The sequence below is a fragment of the Arachis stenosperma genome, chromosome 10, assembly GCF_014773155.1.
Source record: "Arachis stenosperma cultivar V10309 chromosome 10, arast.V10309.gnm1.PFL2, whole genome shotgun sequence".
Classification (NCBI taxonomy): Eukaryota; Viridiplantae; Streptophyta; class Magnoliopsida; order Fabales; family Fabaceae; genus Arachis; species Arachis stenosperma.
The window spans coordinates 7,314,227-7,336,698 of NC_080386.1; the positions used below are offsets into that span (position 1 = coordinate 7,314,227).

At 38.8% G+C, this 22,472-nt stretch overlaps 1 protein-coding gene across 2 annotated transcripts; it reads left to right on the top strand.

The window, feature by feature from the left end:
• Positions 1-15,226: 15,226 nt before the first annotated feature.
• LOC130956204 (spindle pole body protein pcp1) lies at positions 15,227-22,131 on the top strand. Of its 2 annotated transcripts, XM_057883251.1 has the most exons (13): positions 15,227-15,270; positions 15,349-15,402; positions 15,505-15,598; positions 15,682-15,745; positions 15,882-15,983; positions 16,574-16,638; positions 16,771-16,869; positions 17,080-17,159; positions 17,229-17,445; positions 19,029-19,084; positions 19,181-19,276; positions 19,365-19,548; positions 21,586-22,131. In XM_057883251.1, exons 2-13 carry the CDS (start codon positions 15,377-15,379, stop codon positions 21,727-21,729), a joined length of 1,227 nt encoding a protein of 408 aa, XP_057739234.1. In that variant the 5' UTR covers positions 15,227-15,270; positions 15,349-15,376; the 3' UTR covers positions 21,730-22,131. The 2 variants fall into 2 exon arrangements, with proteins under 2 accessions (XP_057739234.1, XP_057739235.1); XM_057883252.1 differs by lacking the exon at positions 15,227-15,270 and having other exon boundaries at positions 15,281-15,402; positions 19,368-19,548; positions 21,586-22,127.
• Positions 22,132-22,472: the final 341 nt, after the last annotated feature.

The following is a 22,472-nucleotide window of genomic DNA, read 5'->3' on the forward strand; positions in this document are numbered from 1 at the left end:
CAATTAATCAGGAGATGTCCTTCAGACATGCTTTCTGAATGGAGCATCATAGGTATTTTCTATGATGGTCTCTCTGAACTATCTAAGATGTCCTTGGATAGCTCTGCTGGAGGATCTCTTCATCTGAAGAAGACGCCTGCAGAAGCTCAAGAATTGATTGAAATGGTTGCAAATAACCAATTCATGTACACTTCTGAAAGGAATCCTGTGAACAATGGGACTAGTCAGAAGAAAGGAGTTCTTGAGATTGACACTCTGAACGCCATATTGGCTCAGAATAAAATATTGACTCAACAAGTCAATTTGATTTCTCAAAGTCTGTCTGGAATGCAAAATGCACCAAACAGTACTAAGGATGCTTCATCTGAGGAAGAAGCTTATGATCCTGAGAACCCTTCCATGGAAGAGGTGAATTACCTAGGAGAACCCTATGGAAATACCTACAATTCTTCATGGAGAAATCACCCAAATCTCTCATGGAAGAATCAAGAGAGACCTCAACAAGGTTTCAATAACAATAATGGTGGAAGAAACAGGTTTAGCAATGGCAAGCCTTTTCCATCATCTTCTCAGCAACAGACAGAGAGTTCTAAGCAGAATACTTCTGACTTAGCAACAATGGTCTCTGATCTAATAAAGACCACTCAAAGTTTCATGAATGAAACAAGGTCCTCCATCAGAAATTTGGAAGGACAAGTGGGTCAGCTGAGCAAGAAAGTTACTGAACTCCCTCCTAGTACTCTCCCAAGTAATACAAAAGAAAATCCAAAAGGAGAGTGCAAGGCCATCAACATGGCCGAATATGGAGAGGAAAGAGAGGAAGAAGACGCCACTGAGAAAGACCCCAGTGGGCGTGCACCACTCTCCTCTGAGTTCCTCAATGAGGAACCTTGGGAATCTGAGGCTCAAAATGAGACCATAGAGATTCCATTGGACTTACTTCTGCCATTCATGAGCTCTGTTGAGTATTCTTCCTCTGAAGAGGATGAGTATGTTACTGAAGAGCAAGTTGCTAAATACCTTGGAGCGATCATGAAACTAAATGACAAGTTATTTGGAAATGAGACTTGGGAGGATGAACCTCCCTTGCTCACCAAAGAACTGGATGACTTGTCTAGGCAGAAACTGCCTCAAAAGAGGCAGGATCCTGGGAAGTTTTCTATACCTTGTACCATAGGCACCATGACCTTCAAGAAGGCCTTGTGTGACTTAGGGTCAAGTGTGAACCTCATGCCCCTCTCTGTAATGGAGAAATTAGGGATCTTAGAGGTGCAAGCTGCAAGAATCTCATTAGAGATGGCAGACAACTCAAGAAAACAAGCCCATGGACTTGTAGAGGATGTTCTGGTTAAAGTTGAAGACCAGTACATTCCTACTGATTTCATAGTCCTAGAGACTGGGAAGTGCATGGATGAATCCATCATCCTTGGCAGACCCTTCCTAGCCACAGCAAAGGCTGTGATTAATGTTGACAGAGGAGAGTTAATCATTCAAGTGAATGAAAAATCCTTGGTGTTTAAGGCCCAAGGATATCCCTCTGTCATCATGGAGAGGAAGCATGAAGAGCTCCTCTCAAAACAGAGCCAAACAGAGCCCCCACAGTCAAACTCTAAGTTTGGTGTTGGGAGGCTACAACCAAACTCTAAGTTTGGTGTTGAAACCCCACATTCAAACTCTAAGTTTGGTGTTGGGAGGTTTCAACACGGTTCTGAGCATTTCTGAGGCTCCATGAGAGCCCTCTGTCAAGCTAATGACATTAAAGAAGCGCTTGTTGGGAGGCAACCCAATGTTTTATAATTAATTATTTTCTTTTGTTATTTTATCTTTTTTGTAGGTTGATGATCATAAGAAGTCACAAAAACAATGAAAAAAAGCAAAAACAGAATGAAAAACAGGAAGAAAAACAGCACACCCTGGAGGAGAAGAAACTGGCGTTCAAACGCCAGTAATGCTAGCTGTTGGGCGTTTAACGCCCAGTCTGGCACCATTCTGGGCGTTTAACGCCAGAAAGGGGCACCAGACTGGCGTTAAACGCCAGTAAAGGGCAAGAACCTGGCGTTAAACGCCAGGAATGGGCACCAGCCCGGCGTTTAACGCCAGAAATGGCTCAAAACGTGATTTTAAGCAACATTTGGTGCAGGGATGACTTTTCCTTGACACTACAGGATCTGTGGACCCCACAGGACCCTACCATCACTCTCTCTCTCTTCTTCCCCCATTCACCAATCACCTCAACACCTCTTCCCCAAAAACCCCTCACCTATCAAATCCCATCTTTCTCTTCACCACTCACATCCATCCTTCATAAATCCCCACCAACCTCACCCTTCAAATTCAAACCACTTTCCCTCCCAAACCCACCCATCATGGCCGAACCATTACCCCCCTCTCCCCTATATATACCCTTCTTCAACCCTTCATTTTCACACAACCTAAACACCCCTTCTTTCCCTTTTTGGCCGAATACACCACCATCTCCCTCTTCTTCATTTCTTCTTCTTCTACTCTCTTCTTTCTTCTTTTGCTCGAGGACGAGCAAACATTTTAAGTTTGGTGTGGTAAAAGCGTTGCTTTTTCGTTTTTCCATAACCATTTATGGCATCCAAGGCCGGAGAAACCTCTAAAAAGAGGAAAGGGAAGGCAAAAGCTTCCACCTCCGAGTCATGGGAGATGGATAGATTCCTCTCAAGGGTGCATCAAGACCACTTCTATGAAGTTGTGGCCTTGAAGAAGGTGATCTCCGAGGTCCCCTTTTCACTCAAAAAGGGTGAATATCCGGAGATCCGCCATGAGATCCGAAGAAGAGGTTGGGAAGTTCTTACCAACCCCATTCAACAAGTCGGAATCTTGATGGTTCAAGAGTTCTATGCCAACGCATGGATCACAAAGAACCATGACCAAAGTGTGAACCCGAATCCAAAGAACTATCTCACTATGGTTCGGGGGAAATACTTGGATTTTAGTCCGGAGAGTGTGAGGGTGGCGTTCAACTTGCCCATGATGCAAGGAGATGAGCATCCTTACACTAGAAGGGTCAACTTTGATCAAAGGTTGGACCAAGTCCTCACAGTCATATGTGAAGAGGGCGCACAATGGAAGCAAGATTCAAGAGGAAAGCCGGTCCAATTGAGAAGGCATGACCTCAAGCCCGTGGCTAGAGGATGGTTAGAGTTCATACAACGCTCAATCATCCCCACTAGCAACCGGTCCGAAGTTACCATAGACCGGGCCATCATGATCCATAGTATCATGATTGGAGAAGAAATAGAGGTTCATGAGGTTATAGCCCAAGAACTCTATAAGGTGGCGGACAAGACCTCCACCTTGGCAAGGTTAGCCTTTCCTCATCTCATTTGTCACCTCTGTTATTCAGTTGGAGTTGACATAGAGGGAGACATTCCCATTGATGAGGACAAGCCCATCACCAAGAAAAGGATGGAGTACACAAGAGATCTCACTCATCATGAGATCCCTGAGATTCCTCAAGGGATGAATTTTCCTCCACAAAACTATTGGGAGCAACTAAACACCTCCCTAGGAGAACTAAGTTCCAACATGGGACAACTGAGGGTGGAGCATCAAGAACACTCCATCATCCTTCATGAAATTAGAGAAGATCAAAGAATCATGAGGGAGGAGCAACAAAGACAAGGAAGAGACATTGAGGAGCTCAAGCACTCCATAGGATCTTCAAGAGCATGAAAGAGCCGCCATCACTAAGGTGGACCCGTTCTTTGATTTCCTTGTTATTGTTCTTCTGTTTTTCGAATTTTAATGCTTATGTTTATCCATGTTTGTGTCTTATGATCATTAGTGTCTTAGTGTCTATGCCTTAAAGTTATGAATGTCCTATGAATCCATCACCTTTCTTCAATAAAAACGTGCCTAATTGATAAAAGAAAGAATTGCATGAATTTTGAATTTTATAATAGTTTAATTATTTTGATGTGGTGGCAATATTTTTGTTCTCTGAATGTATGCTTAAACAGTGCATATGTCTTTTGAATTTGTGGTTCATGAATGTTGGCTCTTGAAAGAATGATGAAAAAGGAGACATGTTACTGAGGATCTGAAAAATCAATAAAATGATTCTTGAAGCAAGAAAAAGCAGTGAATACAAAAAAAGGAAGAAAGCAAGCGAAAAAAAAAACCGAAAAGAAAAAAAAAGAAAAAAAAAGAAAAGAATAAAGTTGTGATCCAAGGCAATAAGAGTGTGCTTAAGAACCCTGGACACCTCTAATTGGGGACTTTAGCAAAGCTGAGTCACAATCTGAAAAGGTTCACCCAATTATGTGTCTGTGGCATGTATGTATCCGGTGGTAATACTGGAAGACAGAGTGCTTTGGGCCACAACCATTCCGTGAGATCAGAGTCTTCGTGGTATAGGCAAGAACTGATGGCAGCATTCAAGAGAATTCGGAAGGTTTAACCTTGTCTGTGGTATTCTGAGTAGGATTCAATGATTGAATGACTGTGACGTGCTTCAAACCTGTAACCTACTGGGCATTAGTGACAGACGCAAAAGAGTTATTCTATTCCGGTAGGGGAGGGAACCACACCGGTGATTGGCAGCACTGTGACAGAGTGTGTGCATTAGCTTTCACTGCGAGGATGGGAGGTAGCTGCTAACAACAGTGAGACCCTATACGAGCTTGCCATGGAAAGGAGTAAGAAGGGTTGGATGAAGACAGTAGGAAAGCAGAGAGACGGAAGGGAAGGCATCTTCATGCGCTTATCTGAAGTTCCTACCAATGAATTACATAAGTATCACTATCTTTATCTTTTATGTTATTTTCGTTCATCACCATATATATCTGAGTTTGCCTGACTAAGATTTACAAGATGACCATAGCTTGCTTCAATACTAACAATCTCCGTGGGATCGACCCTTACTCACGTAAGGTTTATTACTTGGACGACCCAGTGCACTTGCTGGTTAGTTGTGCGAAGTTGTGTAATGCCATGGTATTGAGCGCACCAAGTTTTTGGAGCCATTACCAGGGATTATGAGAGTTGTGAAAAAGTATAGTTCACAATTTCGCGCACCAATACTCCGGGTGGGATTTTATTGGCCAACTCTACAAAAGGAGGCTACAGAATTTGTGAGGACATGCCCACCATGCCAAAAGCATGCCAATTTTCATATTGCCCAACTAGAAAAGCTCATCAGCGTGACCTCACCCTGGCCATTTGCGAAATGGGGACTCGACCTTCTCGGACCCTTCCCACAGGGATCGGGACAAGTAAAATTCCTCATAGTAGGAGTAGACTATTTCACAAAATGGATCGAGGCAGAATCCCTAGCCAACGCCACCACTCAAAGAAGTCGAAAATTCCTATATAGGAACATTATTACGAGGTTTGGAGTACCATACTCCATCACCACGGACAACGGTACCCAATTTACAAAGGCAGGCTTCAGAAAATTGGTGGCCGACTTGAACATAAAACACCAGTTCACCTCCGTCGAACATCCCCAAGCCAATGGACAAGCCGAAGCGGCCAACAAAGTCATATTAGCCGGACTAAAGCGGAGGCTACAAGAAGCAAAGGGAGCTTGGGTCGAGGAACTTCCACAAGTCCTATGGGCGTATCGAACAACCCCCCATTCTACTACAAACGAATCACCATTCCGACTGGCATACGGAGCAGAGGCAATGATTCCAATAGAAATCGAAGAAGGATCTCCCCGAGTAGTCCACTACAATGAACAAGCAAACTCCCAACTTCAGAGAGAAGAGCTCGACTTGTTACCCGAAATCCAAAAAAGAGCTCGGATCAGGGAAGAAGCTCTAAAACGACGAATGGCTTCCAGATATAATCAAAGGTAGTGCCGAGAAGTTTTGCAGAGAATGATCTCATCCTAATCAGAAATGACATTGGAACAACTCGACCCGGAGAAGGAAAGCTGGCAACAAACTGGAAAGGACCCTACCGAGTCATTGAAGTACTGTGGAAGGGCTACTACAGACTGTCCGAGCTTGATGGACGAGAGTTTCCCCGATCATGGCACGCCTGCAACCTAAGAAGGTACTACAGTTAGAAAAGGTAAAGGATCTCAATAAATGGATGCGCTCTTTTTCCTGAAAAGGTTTTTTAATGAGGCACCATGTAGAGACCTAGATCATACCCGACTTAAAGGGACAAGGAAATTCCCACATGTATACATTTGCATTTTTTCTTTGAATAAAGTTTATTTAGATATTCTACAAAGATTCCAAGACGCATTAATCTGAAGTATTCATCGTCCAATTATAAAGCAACAGGTCGGCAGAAAGTGAAAAACAAATTCACTGCGCGACCACGATAAAGACAATCGTCCGATAAAGGTGAAAACGCGATTCACCCAAAGGACGATCTAAAGACGCCAACCATTTTTCTACAAATCGGCAAAGATGAACACAGAATAATGTAAGAAGTTATCGAAAGCAATCCAAAAAAGAACTTGACGAGGTCTTACGGATAGCTAATATAATAACTTAAAGACTGGCCGACGTTCAGAAGTCGGACCAAGTCAACCCAAGTTATAAGTAAACCCTGGAAAGAGGTCTGACCAACCCTATTAAAGAGGATTACTTTAACTTAGAAGGGCCTGACATAACAAAGTCAGCCCAAAACAAAAAGTTATACAAGTAGTCCCTGAAAGAGATCTGACAAAGATCTAAGAAAAAGGACTACAAAAAATAACTTAAAGGAGATCGACATAACTGAGTCGGACTCCTACCACTAAAAATTTATACAAGTAGTCCCTGAAAGAGATCTGATAAAGATCCAAGAAAGAGGATTACGCTATAACTTAAAGGAGACCGACATAACGAAGTCGGACTCCTGCTACTGAAAAGTTATACAAGTAATCCCTGAAAGAGATCTGATAAAGATCCAAGAAAGAGGATTACGCTATAACTTAAAGGAGACTGACATAACGAAGTCGGACTCCTGCTACTGAAAAGTTATACAAGTAATCCCTGAAAGAGTTCTGATAAAGATCCAAGAAAGAGGATTACGCTATAACTTAAAGGAGACCGACATAACAAAGTCGGACTCCTGCTACTGAAAAGTTATACAAGTAACCCCTGAAAGAGATCTGATAAAGATCCAAGAAAAAGGATTACAGATATAACTTAGAAGAGACCGACCTAAACGAAGTCGGACTCCTACGAACAAAAGTAATCCCTGAAAGAGACCTGACGAAGGTCCAGGATTACAGAAATAAAGGGAATCAACGTAAAGAAATCGGTTGGAGAAACACCAAAAATACCTACAAAAACGAGAAAACAAGTCGGATCCACACAATTATAGAGGATCCAAGCTACAAACGATAAGCACGAGGCAATCCAAAAAGGTCAAACTGCAAGGTCCAACATTCTCAGAAAACAGAAGAAAATATCAAAAACCTTGATATGATCTACAAAGTTTTAAAGCCTCGGAGGCCATCAAAAAAGGATAACGAGCTACTTTTGTTTTTCAAAAGGTTGCCAGACAAAACAACCAGAAAACGTCAGCAAATAAATAAAAAAAAAGTTTTAAGAGCCCACAAGTCGGGCCAACTAACATGAGAATCCAGAAAAAGATCAGCAAACATCAGGAGCATCCTTGGCAGTATCAGGACAAGGAGAAGGAGGACGAGTCTGAATAGGCACGGCATCTATAGTTCCATCCTCCTGGTTCAGAACTTGGCAATCCGAATCAGGTGCAACCGGAGAAGCAGAAGAAGTCGACACTTTGGCAGAGGACACAGGAGGAGGATCAGCATCATCATCACCCTCATCATCAGGGACAATCTTGCCATCTCTGACAACATTGTCTAAACTGAAAAGGGTGAGATCGGCCTCGGGAGCAATGACCCGAACTTGCTCCTTCAAGTTCTCGTAAGCAGCAGTAACGCTGCCGACAAGATGACCTTGGAACTCAGAATAATCCTCCCGAGCACTGTCCAACTCCCCCCTCAGACGCATCACCTCCCGATAAGTTGTAACATAACTATCTTTATGCATCAGGGATGTGTCCTCGGCCAACCTCAAAGAAGCCGCCAATGAAAGGGAACTCGCCTTCTCATTCTCTAGATCCTTCTCTAACTTGGTCACCTTTAATTCGAGCTCCTCCTTCAGCCCCCTCATCCGGTCAAACTCTTGCTTTGCTTCTCCGCCAATGAAGAGGGAGACTTTGAGCAGTCCGGTGTATAGCGGCCGCCATAAACGCCATCTGCAAGTGATTCCGAGCCATAAATTCCAAATAGTGGAGGATGGACACATCGTCCATCGAGAGGGTACCATAGGGCCCAATCTGTTGATCTATGAACTCGATGGCATTAAAGTCAGGGGCATTAAGGTCGAAAGGCTCAACCGTCTTTTGCTTCTTACTTGGAGGGGCAGCAGATGGAACGGCAGAAGTAGGGTGAGGATCCACCAAGCGGACCCGAGGTGTCGGAATCACTTTCTTTACCAGGGGGGAACTCGGCACTGATGGCTTCTCGCGCACTTGGGAGGACCCCTCCCCAGCCGCCTTGGCGGCAATATTCCTGGCAGCAGTCGCCTTCTGCGCCCTCTTAAAAGCTTTCATAGATTCATTATTCTTCATTGCCTCTACAAATAAAACAGAAGTCAAGCTACAAATCGAACAAGTCGGAAATACAGTTACAAGTAACATAAAAGCAAAGAAAAACACAAGATACCCAGTTCAGTTTGAAGAAGAGAAGGATTGATTAGAAATTTCTTTGTATCAAGATGGGGAGGTTGACCCCAGCGTTCTTCCAAAACAGTCACAAAGGCTCGCTCAGCCTCGTCCAACATGTCCCAAGAATACCTGGAGACCCTCACATCTTTTTGCCATTCCAGGGGAAAGGCAGGCTCATCATTTTCGTCCAGAAAAAAGGGCCGAGCTCCTTCAACAGCTCGGACCTTGAAAAAGTAGTTTTTAAAATCACGGAATGACTCGTCAAACATGGAAAAGACCTTCTTTCCTTGGGTAGAGCGAAAGGAGACCCAAGCTGCCTTCTTTTTTACCACTCCGGGCTTAGTCAAGACAAACAGATAGAAAAAGAGAGATTGGGAAGCAGGGATACCAAAACCATTGCACAACAATTGAAAAATCTTTATAAAGCCCCAGGAATTAGGGTGAAGTTGAGAGGGGGCAATATTACAAGACCATAACAGGTCGGTTTCAAATTGAGTAAAAGGAAGGGTAATACCCAGCGGACTAAAGAAAAAGTCATAAACATAAAAGAAAGGGCGACCATCAACAACCCGAGTTGAAAAACAGACTCTCTCGTCAGAAGAAGGAGGGACAAGTTCATAGTTCTTCTCATCACCAGAATTGCTACAGACACTATGAAACTGCCTAAGCTGAGCACAAAACTCAGAATCAGCCAGCGAGATACACAGGAGAACCATGGAGTCCACCCAATCGGCCATACCCGCAGGAACCTGGGAAGGCATCTCTACAACATTATTTCGGGAAGACATGAGACCAACTAAATCCTACAAAAAGAAAAGAAGAGTGGATTACTTAAAAATATCTCGGACATGGGTCAAAACATCTTAACGAACGGATAAACCAAAAAGGGAAAAACCCCAAGACTCAAGAGAAGAAGTCTTGGAGCATCCCTTGGAGGCAGTAAACAAGAAGGGTCCTCAAAATCATTTCTACAATCTACATCTCGGCACTCATTAGAATAAAGTCCAGAAAAGAAAGCAAAGGAAGCAAAAAACGCAAAAAATCCACCCTTCTACAGTTTATCAGGAAAAGCATTGCTCCTACAGTTTACCAACACTACTGCTACAGTTCATCAGAACACCAAAAAGGCCAATGGAAAAACAGCAAAGGCACAAACTTTTCAACATCAAGCAAAAATCATCATCCAAGGCACAAACAGAAACAGCGGCAACATGCAAAAGAAAGAGATTCAAGCAAACAAAAGATTTGCACCGAAAAAGAGAAAAAACCATAGCATGCAACAAGTCAAGCACGATAAAAACAGAAAGATTCAAACTTTCTCCAAAAAGAAAACTCCATCGCAAAATCAGAAATAAACGAGGAAGCACGAAATAGGGACTAACTTGGAGAATAGAAGAAAGCCTCGAAGAAAAGCTGAAGAACAGAAGCAACAAAGCTACTCCCCCGAAATGGAAAAATGCAGAAGGAAAAAATGTGGAAACAACCCTCTTCCAAAAACACAGTAAGCAGAACAGACGTCACAAAGAAGAAACTACAAACTCGGGGCAAGAAACAGAAAATGAGAGAGTAAAAGAAGGAGTTACGGAGAAAAAGTAAAGAAGAGAAACCATTTTTTGATTAAGGATATTCAAAATAAAAGCCAAGAGAGAATGGGGCAATTAATGCCAATTAAATGCGGATGTTAAAACCGCATGCGTTCCCAAAAAAGCGCTAATACAAAAGCGCGCACTTTTAGAGGAAAACGTTCTACATTCAAAAAAACTCTACAAAGAAAGAAATCGACAAAATGCTTGAGTTCGGCTTCATCATGAAAGGACCGAAGTCAAAAACTCGACCTCAACAGAAAGACCGAGCTCAAGCAGGGGCACTGTTCATACCCTGGGTCGAGCTGTCCGACCCGGGATGTTCGACAGACAAAGCGACCGACCTCTTCAGGTCAGGACAACCCGACCTCTCCTCAAAGAGCTCGGCCAAGTCACAGGAAAGCCCAAAATGAAGGGCCCAAATAGAGGAACGCGCCCCAGATCCAAGGGCAGCCCAAGTCCATAGAGATAAAGGCGTTTCCCTTAAAGATGACCTCACTTAAAGATAAGATAAAGATAAGATAAGATAACTAACTTATCTTATCTGCAGGAGGCCACATCTCATCATTATAAATACACTGGAGCACCCCAGGTATAACTCATACTCTGATTCTACTCAATACCTGCTTAATACCCTTGCTAATTTAAGCATCGGAGTCCCTTGCAGGTACTCCCCACCCTCCGGGGACGAAGGATCAGCACCACCACCAAGTCCAACAAGTCGGACACATCAGCTCCGGCCGCTGTACACCTGCCGGACACGTCGGCTCCGATCAACACAGAAGATCTCACCCGAGATCGACCTACAGTTTCAGGTAACCCTCGGAACAGGAGTGTACCTGCAAAGACACTCCGATACTTAAGTTAGTATTGTGAATTCAGTATATTTGTTAGGGATAAGAGACCATACCTTTATAGGTGGAGTATAATAGGTCGGTTACGTTTCTGTTTGTTTATCTGAATTGAAGATCAGTTATTAGTTTGTTTCTGTCTGGTCAAACATTTTTATTCCAGGATGTAATCCATTGAGTCTGATTGTAACGTATAACGCTGAGTTATAACGAAAAGTGTCAAATTACGGTACATAATGCCGAGTTATGAGATCGAATTTGTAACAACCGTATCAAAAAGAATTTAAATCTTTAGATTGACATTACTAACACCAATAACCACGTAGAATTGAAGGTTAACGATAGGGGTGTTCAAAATCGACCAAAACCGAACAAAACTGACTAACCGAACTGAAAATACCGATAACCGAACAAATAAAAAATAAAAAAACCGAAAAAATGATGTTTTTTAGTTATTTTTGCGGTTCAATTTGATTTTCAGTTTTGATACTGAAAACTCTAACCAAACCGAACCGAACCGATTTTCTTAAAAAAACCTATATAAAAATCCCCCTTCCAAATGACCTAACCGGCTAACCCTTCCACAGCCACTGGTAACCTTAACTCCGTTTAGCCTCTCTCCAGTCTCTAATCCTCTGAGCTCTCACCACCAAACTCCTCCCCCTTCCCCGCTATCAATGCCGTCGGACAGCACCATCGCGGCGGTGCGGCTCTTTTCTCTTGTTCTCCCTTCGTCGTAGCGGTTCTCTCTCCCTGTCGTCCTCCACACACCACCTCTTCCAGCAGCACGTTGTCTACTCCACGCACCAGCAGCACGCACCAGAGCCGTCGTTCGTCGCCCTTCGCGAGTTCGTAGCCACTGTCGTCCTCGCGTTGTAGTCATCGCAGTAGCCATTCCTCTGCATCTAGAATGGGGATGCCTCTGAGCTTTAAGGTAAATAATTTGACCGAACCAGAACCCGCCCGGTTTACACAAAAACGGAAGCTCCTTCGTTTCTTTCTCCCTTTCCCCCTTTCTTTCTTTCATTCAGAAAGAAATCAAATCACAACCCCAGCCAAAAAACCCTAGCACTTTAAGCCTACACCAACGCCGCAAGGAGTGGCATACTGCCGCGTCCGTCGCACTCAAAGCTCACCATCCGTCCGTCTATCTAGCTTCCCTCGTGATCCAAGTCTTCAATCCCTGTTCGCTGTCACCGACCGCGGGTGATTCCTCGACCTCGGCGTCCGTCGTCTTTGTCTGCTTAGCCGCGCTTCCATCGCCGTTTGTTTGCCATTCACGTTCACGTCTTCGTTCAGCTGTCGTCTTCGTTCGCGTTCTTTCCCGTTCACGTTCGCTCGGCGTTCACTGTTCGCTGTTCGCGTTCACTCGCCGTTCACCGTTCGAGTTCGCATTCGTGTTCATCTGGAAGCCACGTTGCTCTGCTTCAAACACTGCGACCAACCCGCGCGCCCACCTAGCCGTCGAACTCTCTTTTGTCGCCGTCGTGAGTTCCCTAAACCCGCCACCAGACAATACCCTCACACAACACCAATACTCTGCTTCAAACTCTGCAACTTCTGATTTCTATTACAACAAGTAACTATTTGATTTTTTAGTGGTTTGGATTATTTCATAGACTGAATTAAAGTTACAATAGTTATGTTCTCTTCTCTATCACATTGATATTAAGCTTCGAATTCTCTTATTTTGTTTTAATTTTACGGCACTGAACATGTTTGATGAAATGCTTTAACCATATTTCTGGTTGGTTTTATAATTTCTAGCTTTTAAAAACTTAGTAAGTTGATTGCATGTGAAATTAAAATAATTGGATCTTAGTAATTAGGAAATTTTAGCTGCACAAATAGCATCTTTGCAGAAAACATATTAGCACGATGATTCCACTTGCATTAGTGTTCTTCTGGTAAATTTTAACTGTTATTGTGAATTTGTTAATTTGCTAATTGTTCTTGTGTTGTTGTTCTGTTGTTCTTCTGTTACTTTTAATTTTTTTTGTTTTTGTTGTGATTTTCTGTTCTTGATTTAAGCTGTGATTGAAGGTTCTTTGGTTTTGGTATTCTTCACTTTCCTCGAAGCTTAGCTTTTAATTCTTTGAGCATACACAGATCAAATTGTTGTTTTCAGCAATGATGATTTTTAGAATTTTCTTTTGGGTTGCTTTGTTTTAAATGTTCTTTTGATTCTTTTTTTTTTTCCGAATGTCCAGTCAGTACTTGGTTGATTGGTTTTGCTCACTGAATGTATTTGATGATAAATTTTAAATTGATAACTCTATTACTGCTTTACTATCTGTTTCTGTAGTTAAATTTTATTAAAGTTTCTTGAATTTGCACTGCCTATGTTATTGATTCACGGTTCCTTCATTGCTTTTTTTTTTGTTGTTAATCATTGTGATGAGCTTTGTTAAAATTTGGTTGAAAACTACTAATCTTTCTTCATTTTTCACTGTTCTAACTTCTGTTCTTATGAATAGATTTGCAATTGGTGATCTTTTGATTTATTATATGCTTCATGTTTTCATTGTTCTGTTCTTATGAAGAAAAAATTTGCAATTAGTGATTGTATGATTCATGTTTTGATTGTTTTGTTATATAAACAAAATTCTGTTTTCATTGTTTGGTTGCACTGTCCCTGTTCTTGATCTCCGCCGACTTGCTACCCCTCCTCCGTGTTGGATTCTTTTTGTTTCAGGCTTTGTTGTGTTTTTGTTTCAGCCTCCGTTGTGTTGTGTTTGTTTCGGCTCTGTTGTGTTTTTATTGTGCAACACTCATTTTTTGTTTTACTTTTTGATTTAGCTACATTAAGACAATATTCTCTATCTTTAACTTGTGCATTGTAATTCAATCCAGCTATTTTTAATGGAACTATAATTATGTTAACTGTCAACAAATTTGCAGCAAGTTATTGCATATTTTGATGATTAATTACATTTAGTTGGTGATAGTTTACGTTTATTTATAATTTATTTATTATTTTATTATGGAACGGTTTTTCCGGTTGAATTACAGTTAGACTGGTTGGACTAGTAAACCAATGAACCAGTGACTAAAATGGTTTGATAACCGGTCCGGTTTTCAGAACCTTGGTTTTAATAATTGGTTCTATTTTTATTTTGCTACATGATTTTTGGTTTAGGATTTTCTAATTTGTTCTTGCAGCTTTGGTAATTTGTGGTTCTGTTTGATAATTTCTGTTTGAAAATTTGTTGTGTGTTCTTATTTTTATTATCTAAGTTTATAGTGTTCTCTGTTTTAATTATTTAAGTTGAGTTTGTGGTTTGGTGTTCTAATTTATGTTATTTTAATTTTAGTTTTGTTCTAATTTATGGCTTATTTTTTGTTAGGCAAAGATGACTATAATTTTACATGTCCTGTTTTATGATAAAAGCTGAATCCTTTTCTTGATTTTTTTAATCATGACAGGTATAGGATGCATCCAGAGATATGCAAATCCTCTCCACTGCATTTTGATGATAATAAAGCACAAAATAGGAGCCAATTGTCTTGCAAATCAGCACCATTTTACTAGACCAAGTGTCTTGGCCTTTATGTATTCTGTATCACTGATTTGAAAATAGCTTAAGAAGGTTTTAGTTCCTCATATATGATTAGAACATGAAATCTTTTTAATGAATATAAAAATCGAAAAACTGAACCAAACCAAACTGATTTCAATTGGTTTGGTTTGGTTTGGATAAAAACCAAACTAAACCAAATCGAAGAATTAATACAACATTAGATCGGATAATTTTTCTTTTAAAAACCGAACAAAACCGCAAACCGATCGCCCCTAATTAATGACATATCCTTATTAAAAAAAGGAAGTATAGGTAAGGGAGGCAATGGATGCTCGCTTCAGTAGGATATTAGATGTTTATTATCTCTGGTATTCAGATGGTTATTCTGGATAGGATGTGTGTATTGTTTGAGAAATTAGTAGTATTTTTATTTTGGATGTTTATTTTTTAACTCATATTGAGTTAAATAAATAGTCCATTGTATATATTGTATAAATATTCTATTGGCTTTTTAGTGGGATTTTGTTAAAAATATTAAATGAATATAATCTTTTAAAATTACAAAATTTATTTAAATTAGTAATGGTCATTTCTCTCATCGCCTCAATCTTTTCGTGTTTGGCTGTTTACTCGGTTTCAAACGTTCGAAAATTCCTTCTCTGCTCCCTCTTTTTTTCAAAACTCCCAAACACAGCATTAAAGACCCTCCGTTTTTTTCAGGTCAGGGAAGTGCGTTGCTGCGAGAGAAATGGCAGAAGCAAGTGCCCTTCGCAGGTCTTTTTTTTCCCTGTGGCTGTATTCGCTTATTATTCTTTTCTTCTCTCTCTCTCTCTCTCTCTCTCAACTTGTTATAGTTGGCTCCGCATTGTGTTTCAGTCGAATCGAAGAAATTCAAAAGCTTTCCAATGACGAGGAGTTAGATGATTCGAACTTATATCCTTTAATCGAAGAATGCGCTCTTCATGTTCAGGTATTGTTACTATTCTGTCCTTTCCTAATTCTCACTCTCAATTCACTTTCACATTTTCTTTTCTTTTCTGTTCGACTTTGCAGACCAGAGTTCACCAGGCTCTTGCGGAGTCCTCGGATTTGGCTTTCTTGCCTCAACAAGATTTCGGTAATCTTTTATTTATTTATTTATTTTAATTATGGAATATGTGTCTTGGTGGATTTCGATTTAGTTTAGTTTAACTTATTCTTGTTATTGTTGGTTTTTTCTTATTTTTTATTTTTTCTTCTTCTGGTTTCTGGAGATGCTTGCATGGAGCATTTGAAAGATGAATTGAACAAGGTGGAGGCTGAAGGCACAAATGAAGCAAAAGAAATAGAGCTTCTTATTGAGAAACATAATTATGGTATGTTGAACCTTTTATTATGTGTCTGAGACAGGAACAGGAATAGAGAGACAATAGACATGAAAATCTTGTTTGGTTCTGGAGATAAGGAAGGATCAGAGACACAAAAATATGTTCCATACTATGTAAAAGTGGGGACCGAAAATATCAGTATCTGGCTGATACAAGGATCGATGTACAAAGAGATACTACTTAGGGTGTGTTTGTGAGTTCAGAATTTTGACCAAAGGGGTGGTGGAATAGAATTAAGCATAAAATTGACCCATGGATGCTCATTCACAGTTTAACATCTGGGTTGTCACAATTAAAATGTAGCAAAGGTGGAAACAACAGTTGCACACAAATTTAATGTGTCTAGTTCTGAGTAGAACTACGAATTAGTTTTTACTTATTTTAAGATCACTTAAGAATTTCTCATGCTAGAATTAGGCAAGTATTGAGAGGGTTTTTGATCACATTACTCTTGTGGCAGTGACTGAGTATATCTTGGTCAAAGACTAAAATAAGATTTGGAGTTTTGATTTTTGCTATGCATCTCTTGTCTAAATGTCTAATGCACCACCAGAATTTAATTGTGTTCCTTTCTTCAGATTATAATCTCTTACAGGCCAAGTGTGAACAGATCAGATGTTCATTAGATTATGTTACATCAAAGGTTGGTACATGCTTCTCCTTTAAAGAAGCAACTTATTCGGTTTTGCACTTTGATCCTGGAGGTTATGGGATTTTATGTGCTGCAATAATAATTGTAGTTTGACATTGGCTTCTGTTGTACTAATAATTATAGGATCAGACGACAGAAGAGAATAGTGAAGCTATTGATTCGTCTATGCTTGCAGATGATCATACAACTATAACTGTCGCAAATCTGGACAATTACTTAGAGGTCTTGATGACTAAGTGTCTAAGCCTCACTACTTTCTGTTTGTTTTCTTCTTGAGCAGTAGTGAGAATAGGATTAATTTCAAAGACTTGGCATTTCTATTATTATCAATTTTATTCTGTTTTTGGTGGTTCTTTAAGCTAGTTATTAATTTTTATATTAATATATTAAAGAGCATAATCTTATTGTTGTGTTGTCTTTCCTATGTTACAGTATTTACAACTTGAGGATGAGATTCATGAAATGAAGTCAGTTGTAGAGTCATTGGAGGATCTCCAGTCTAAGTTCAAATGGTAAGTTCAGGTCTTTTGTTTAAATTAGATATCTGTATTGTGGATCATTCAGCTTCTTTCTTTGTTTAGGTTTGACGCTATCGACCAGATTGAGGATGCATTAACAGGTCTTAAAGTGCTTGCATTTGAGGACAACAGCATTAGGTTGTCGTTACGGACTTATATGCCAAAATTAGAGGATCTTTCATGCCTATCGAGAGTTCACGATACCTTTGATGTATCTGAGCTCAGTCATGAGTTATTAATTGAAGTTTTTGAGAAGACTTTGAAGTTAAAGAATGTTCAGGTATCAAAATAGGTCAATACTTCTTAATTTGATTTGTTTGTTCCCATCATTGTTCAATGTATTTTACAATTGGGTTCAGCACTGATATGGAGACAAAATGGTATGAACTATAACTATGTTAGCCAAAAGTAACAGTTTGAATGTCACCATTTACGTAAGAGCCTTTGAAATTATGAGATGCTTTAATCTATCAAATAAATTTTGTTCGGGTTGTTTTCTGTGTCTTTGAAGTGGCCAATGACCAAGCAACTCTGGCTCAATTACTTAATAAACATTTCCATACATCCATTCGCTTTGTAGTTATCATTGGTATCTTGTTAAGATTTAGATGGTGACTAATTTTTGGGGTGTGCTCAACTTTTACATTTATACCAGATTAGTGAGTAAATGTTATATTTTGCTGGATATTTAATATGATTACATCAGTGGACTCACAATATCTCCTTTGACCACAAAAGATACAAAATTCTACAACATTAGGTGTGCCCAATGATACGATGAAGTAGGTTACTCCGACTTGCTCTCTAATGCATTAATTTATAATCCTATATTGTTCAACTTTGTCTACTTATTAAATGCAATACTTTAACTTTCGCTGCATTCAGATTATTTTTTGTTACATTTAGGCCTAATCAACATTATGTTTAAGTTTCTCATACGTGAGTGCTACTCTGTTGTCCCAAATATACTTTAAGTACTACTGTTCCATTTCGTCTACTCAACCGGAATCCTTGGTTTCCATATTCATCGAAGTCCCCATAATTTTTATACTGGATCTGAAATAATTAAACTGTGTGATTCTTAGTTGGTACTGGTGCTATTGTTATGTGAAAATCTGGTGTTATCTCACTCTGTTCTTACAAAAGTAACTAGTTTTGATGGCACCATGTTGACTTTTTATTGCTCAAGTAGAGGCAATCTAGACTTTTTTTCCCAGAACCTTCAACCTTCCATAAGTCACTCAATCATATGTATCTTCTCAAATCTAAAAGCATCTTCAAAATTATGGCTTATTATCTTAATCCATGTTTGATTTGCACATCTTTGTATGCGTACCTTGTTTTTATTATTGAGAACTAAGTTGCTCCTTTTCCACTCATTGGTTCCTTGGACATTGAACAACATTGTGAACCAATTTTTATCTTTATTGCCAAGACAGATCTTTCCCTTGACAAGTTATTATCAGGTCTCACTACCTTCCCATTATCAATATCCATTCTTTTCAAAACTTAGTATTCCCTTAAACTCTCACAGTTTATGATAGAAGGTAAAATTTGCCTGCCTCTCTAGTGGTCATCATATCAGTTAGAAATTTGAACAATCTTGGGGATGTTCTTCTGGTAGTTATATGGTAGACGAAGGAGCTCAATTCTTATATCATGATGTCTCATGTGTTGATTCTTAAAGATTCTTGTTTGGAGTAATGTTGTTCTAAAGAGTCTGAAATTATTGATATGCTTCTGTTTGGTTTAAAACAACTAAAAAAAAATATTAAGTAGGGTTATTCATCAATTTATTTATCATTTTAACAATCCTTGTAATCTTCGGATGATATAGTGATGTTTTTTGGAATTTGTATACAGCTCTTTCCAAACAACGTACATGTGAGTGACATTGTTGATTATGCTAAGACTGTCAGGTTTGCCATTTACTGTTTTTCTTGTTTTTATCAATTTATTATCCCCATTCCTTTTTGGTTATAACTCATACTTCTCGACTATCATTTACCATGCAGTAAGTCGTCATTGCAACGGTTTATAACAAAATTGCAAGATAGAATAATACTGAGCACACTTAGGTCTCTTGTTGTAAAGGATGCTAATAAATCGAGGTTAGATTTTTATATTATCATCTTTTGTTTTTTATTTTCTTGAAGTTGGATTATGATTTGGTATTCTCTATACCATTTTGTCTCAAAGTAGACACATGCTTGAATACTTGGACAAAGATGAGATGATTGTAGCTCACATTGCTGGTGGAATTGATGCATACATAAAGCTGCCTGATGGTTGGCCGATATTTGCTTCTCCGTTGACACTGATATCTGTCAAGAGATCAGATAGTTGGAACAGAACTTCTCTAAGTTTTCATGCAAATGTTGAGGTGAGAAATTTCATTCTTGACAGTAAATATCTTTGTGATTTTTCTTATGGAATGTACAAACATTTCTAATGTGATTTTAAAACTCGAGTTTTCACCTCAGCTCTTACTAAATAATTTAGTTGACTCTAGATATTACAGGGTTGCTTAGCGCTGAATGTATTATACATATCTTTTGTTAATAACTACAAAATTCAGATACTTAGCAAATAATTTAGTCTCAACTCTCAATAATGTTATTTCTCCCGACAAGTGTTCATATGACAACATTATTATTGTATTTCAAGATGTCAGTTTGTCCAATTTGAGGGGTTTAATTCTGAACTTTAACAGTCGATGTTCTGGCGTATGTTATCTTTTCTCTCTTTGAAACAATACCATGTTTGTAAATTTATATTTAATGATACTTAGTACATTTTGATTCCTTCTCCCTACTCTTTAAGTTCTTGGGTAAATATCAAATTGGTTCCCAACAATTTTTGTCCAATCCCAATTTTTATTACGATGGAAGTCCCTAACAATAAATTGTGGTACAAAATGGTCTCAGGATTTAACAGTGAAAATCTTCAAGATTTAGAAATGAAAATTCATCCCTCACCATTAAAAAATAGGACATATTAGTCTCCAGAAGAACTAATACATATTATCATGGGTCCGAATCGGACCAAATCGGCTGGTTCAAGTGGGTTAACCAGAAATTTGCCACCAATTTGTTTTGGTTCACGACAAAAAAACCAGTTGTGAATAAATCGGTAAAAAACTGAAAAAGTTGGTTAAAAATCGGTTTGATTTTTTAGCAGTTAACCTGTTTAAAATAATAAAGTAAAAAAATTATTTTTTTGAAAAAATGTATTTTCATATATAAATATATTATTTCATTATATTCGGTTGAATTCAGGTTAAACTTAAACCTTTGAACATCTAGTTTCATCATTTTAGTAACTGGTTCGGTTTTGAGAACCTTACATATTATTGAATGGTGAGGGATGAACTTGTCATTTTAAATTGAGACTTTCTGGTCCTATTATTTACATGGTTAGGGACCTCAAGTGTGATAATAAAAGAAAAATGTTACGAATGGAAATCCTACAATGCCAGAATCTTAGGGGATCAAAGTAGGTGCTAGTTATTTTGCAGAAGACCATCTTGGCTACCCTTAGCTATCACTATCTAGGTGTTCAGCCAGTTAGCCTGTTATTACTTATTAGGGTGGCTTTCCATTGCCATTTGACTTATTAGTGAAGAAACCCAAAAATATGCTACTGCCTCCTTATAAGGACAAGAGCCCATACTTGGAGCACGAATTCATACGTACGTAAGAAGCCCATTTGGATTTAGTGTAATCATGTCTTCAACATAGGTATATATATAACTGTCACTAATGAGGTCGCGTCTAGTGAAAAACTTTTCTAGGGAATAATATGCCAAACATTTAATTGTCAGTTGAATATTTGACTCGCAAAAAAACAGTTTGCTTCGAGGAGTTTACAAGATGGTCCTTGAATCCTCACAATGGTGTTGAAATCTTAACCTGTACTTAGCTTAAGACTCATGATCTCTCTTGTTGCAGAAAACTTTTTTGTATGTGGTCCAAAATTTTTTATAGTAAGTTGTAAACTGATAATTAAGAGGAGCTGTTTTGATCTTAGATACTTTATAGCTGCTGGATCCCTCCGTGCACCTGAGATCCTTGAATGCTCACTGTTGGTGGTATCTTAACTGCTTTTTATTTGTTTTTGGGAATGCAGTGATGCACTTTATTACTTAGATTACGCAAATTGCAGAGATTTGGCACTGAAATGTGTTCTCCTCACCTGACAACTTTATTTCCCATTCTAGTGTTACTTGCTTTCTTTTTGTTACCTTTTAGGTTATTTGGTTGGGTGAAAAATGGGTGGAAATTTTCATGTATAATCTTCATGTGTAATTTTATCCATGAAAATTTGGACCCCATTTTTAACCTGCTACCAAATACTCTTAGCATTATTCTGATTGACAATAAATGATTGGAAGATTTCATGCTGACTTTTGACTTTTCAGAAGTTCGCTAACTCATTAGATGATGATGTTCGCCAAAATATATTGAGCTTTGCTGATGCTGTTGAAAGGATACTTAAAGAACAGTTGCAGTTGGATCTTCAAGCCAGTGATAGTTCTATTCAGCCTAAGGATATCCGCGTCTGATTATGTGATGCTTAAATTCATTTTCTTCTTTGTTGAAGCAAATGGTAACTCATTAGATATGTGATGCTCATGTTACTTAGATATTTTAGGTCTTAATTTCTTAGAAAATGTATAATTTTCCTGTGTACTTTTCAATATGTTTGGTTCTAAAACGATACACATGGTTTTTACAATGCAATGTCACTAGTATTATTACAGATGATAGGAAATTAGGAATTTTAGAGTACTTTAGAAGATAGTCTTCAAACTGATCTAATCCACAAGACTGTTTGGAACAACTTGTGTAGCAACATTATTAACTTGAGAAGTTGGTAGAGCTACTATTTTTCGCTTGTTTTCTCGTGATGGAACATTTTCCAGAAGAACAACTATCCCTTGTACTCTCTATTAACGTTGTCTACGATGTCAACATCTGTATATTTTATGAGCACCTGTACTTTTTTCATCCTATAAACCAAGATCAGTAGTGCTTTTCAAAATTGAGAATTCTGTTAACAACAACAAACAATCTGTTTAGAATTAGACTGAAAAATAGAACAAATGGCAACATTTATTTAATATCAAGTTTATTGGTAATGAGGTAGAAAAGAAATCCAATCATTTTTTGTCAAATTCACTTTTTATCGAAGGAAAAAATTAGGAAACGTTTTTTCTAAACAACGTAAACAACAGGATAAATAAGAAATGTTAATTTTAATTTTTAAAAATCAGATTTTTAATTAATTAAATATAATTCTTGTTTT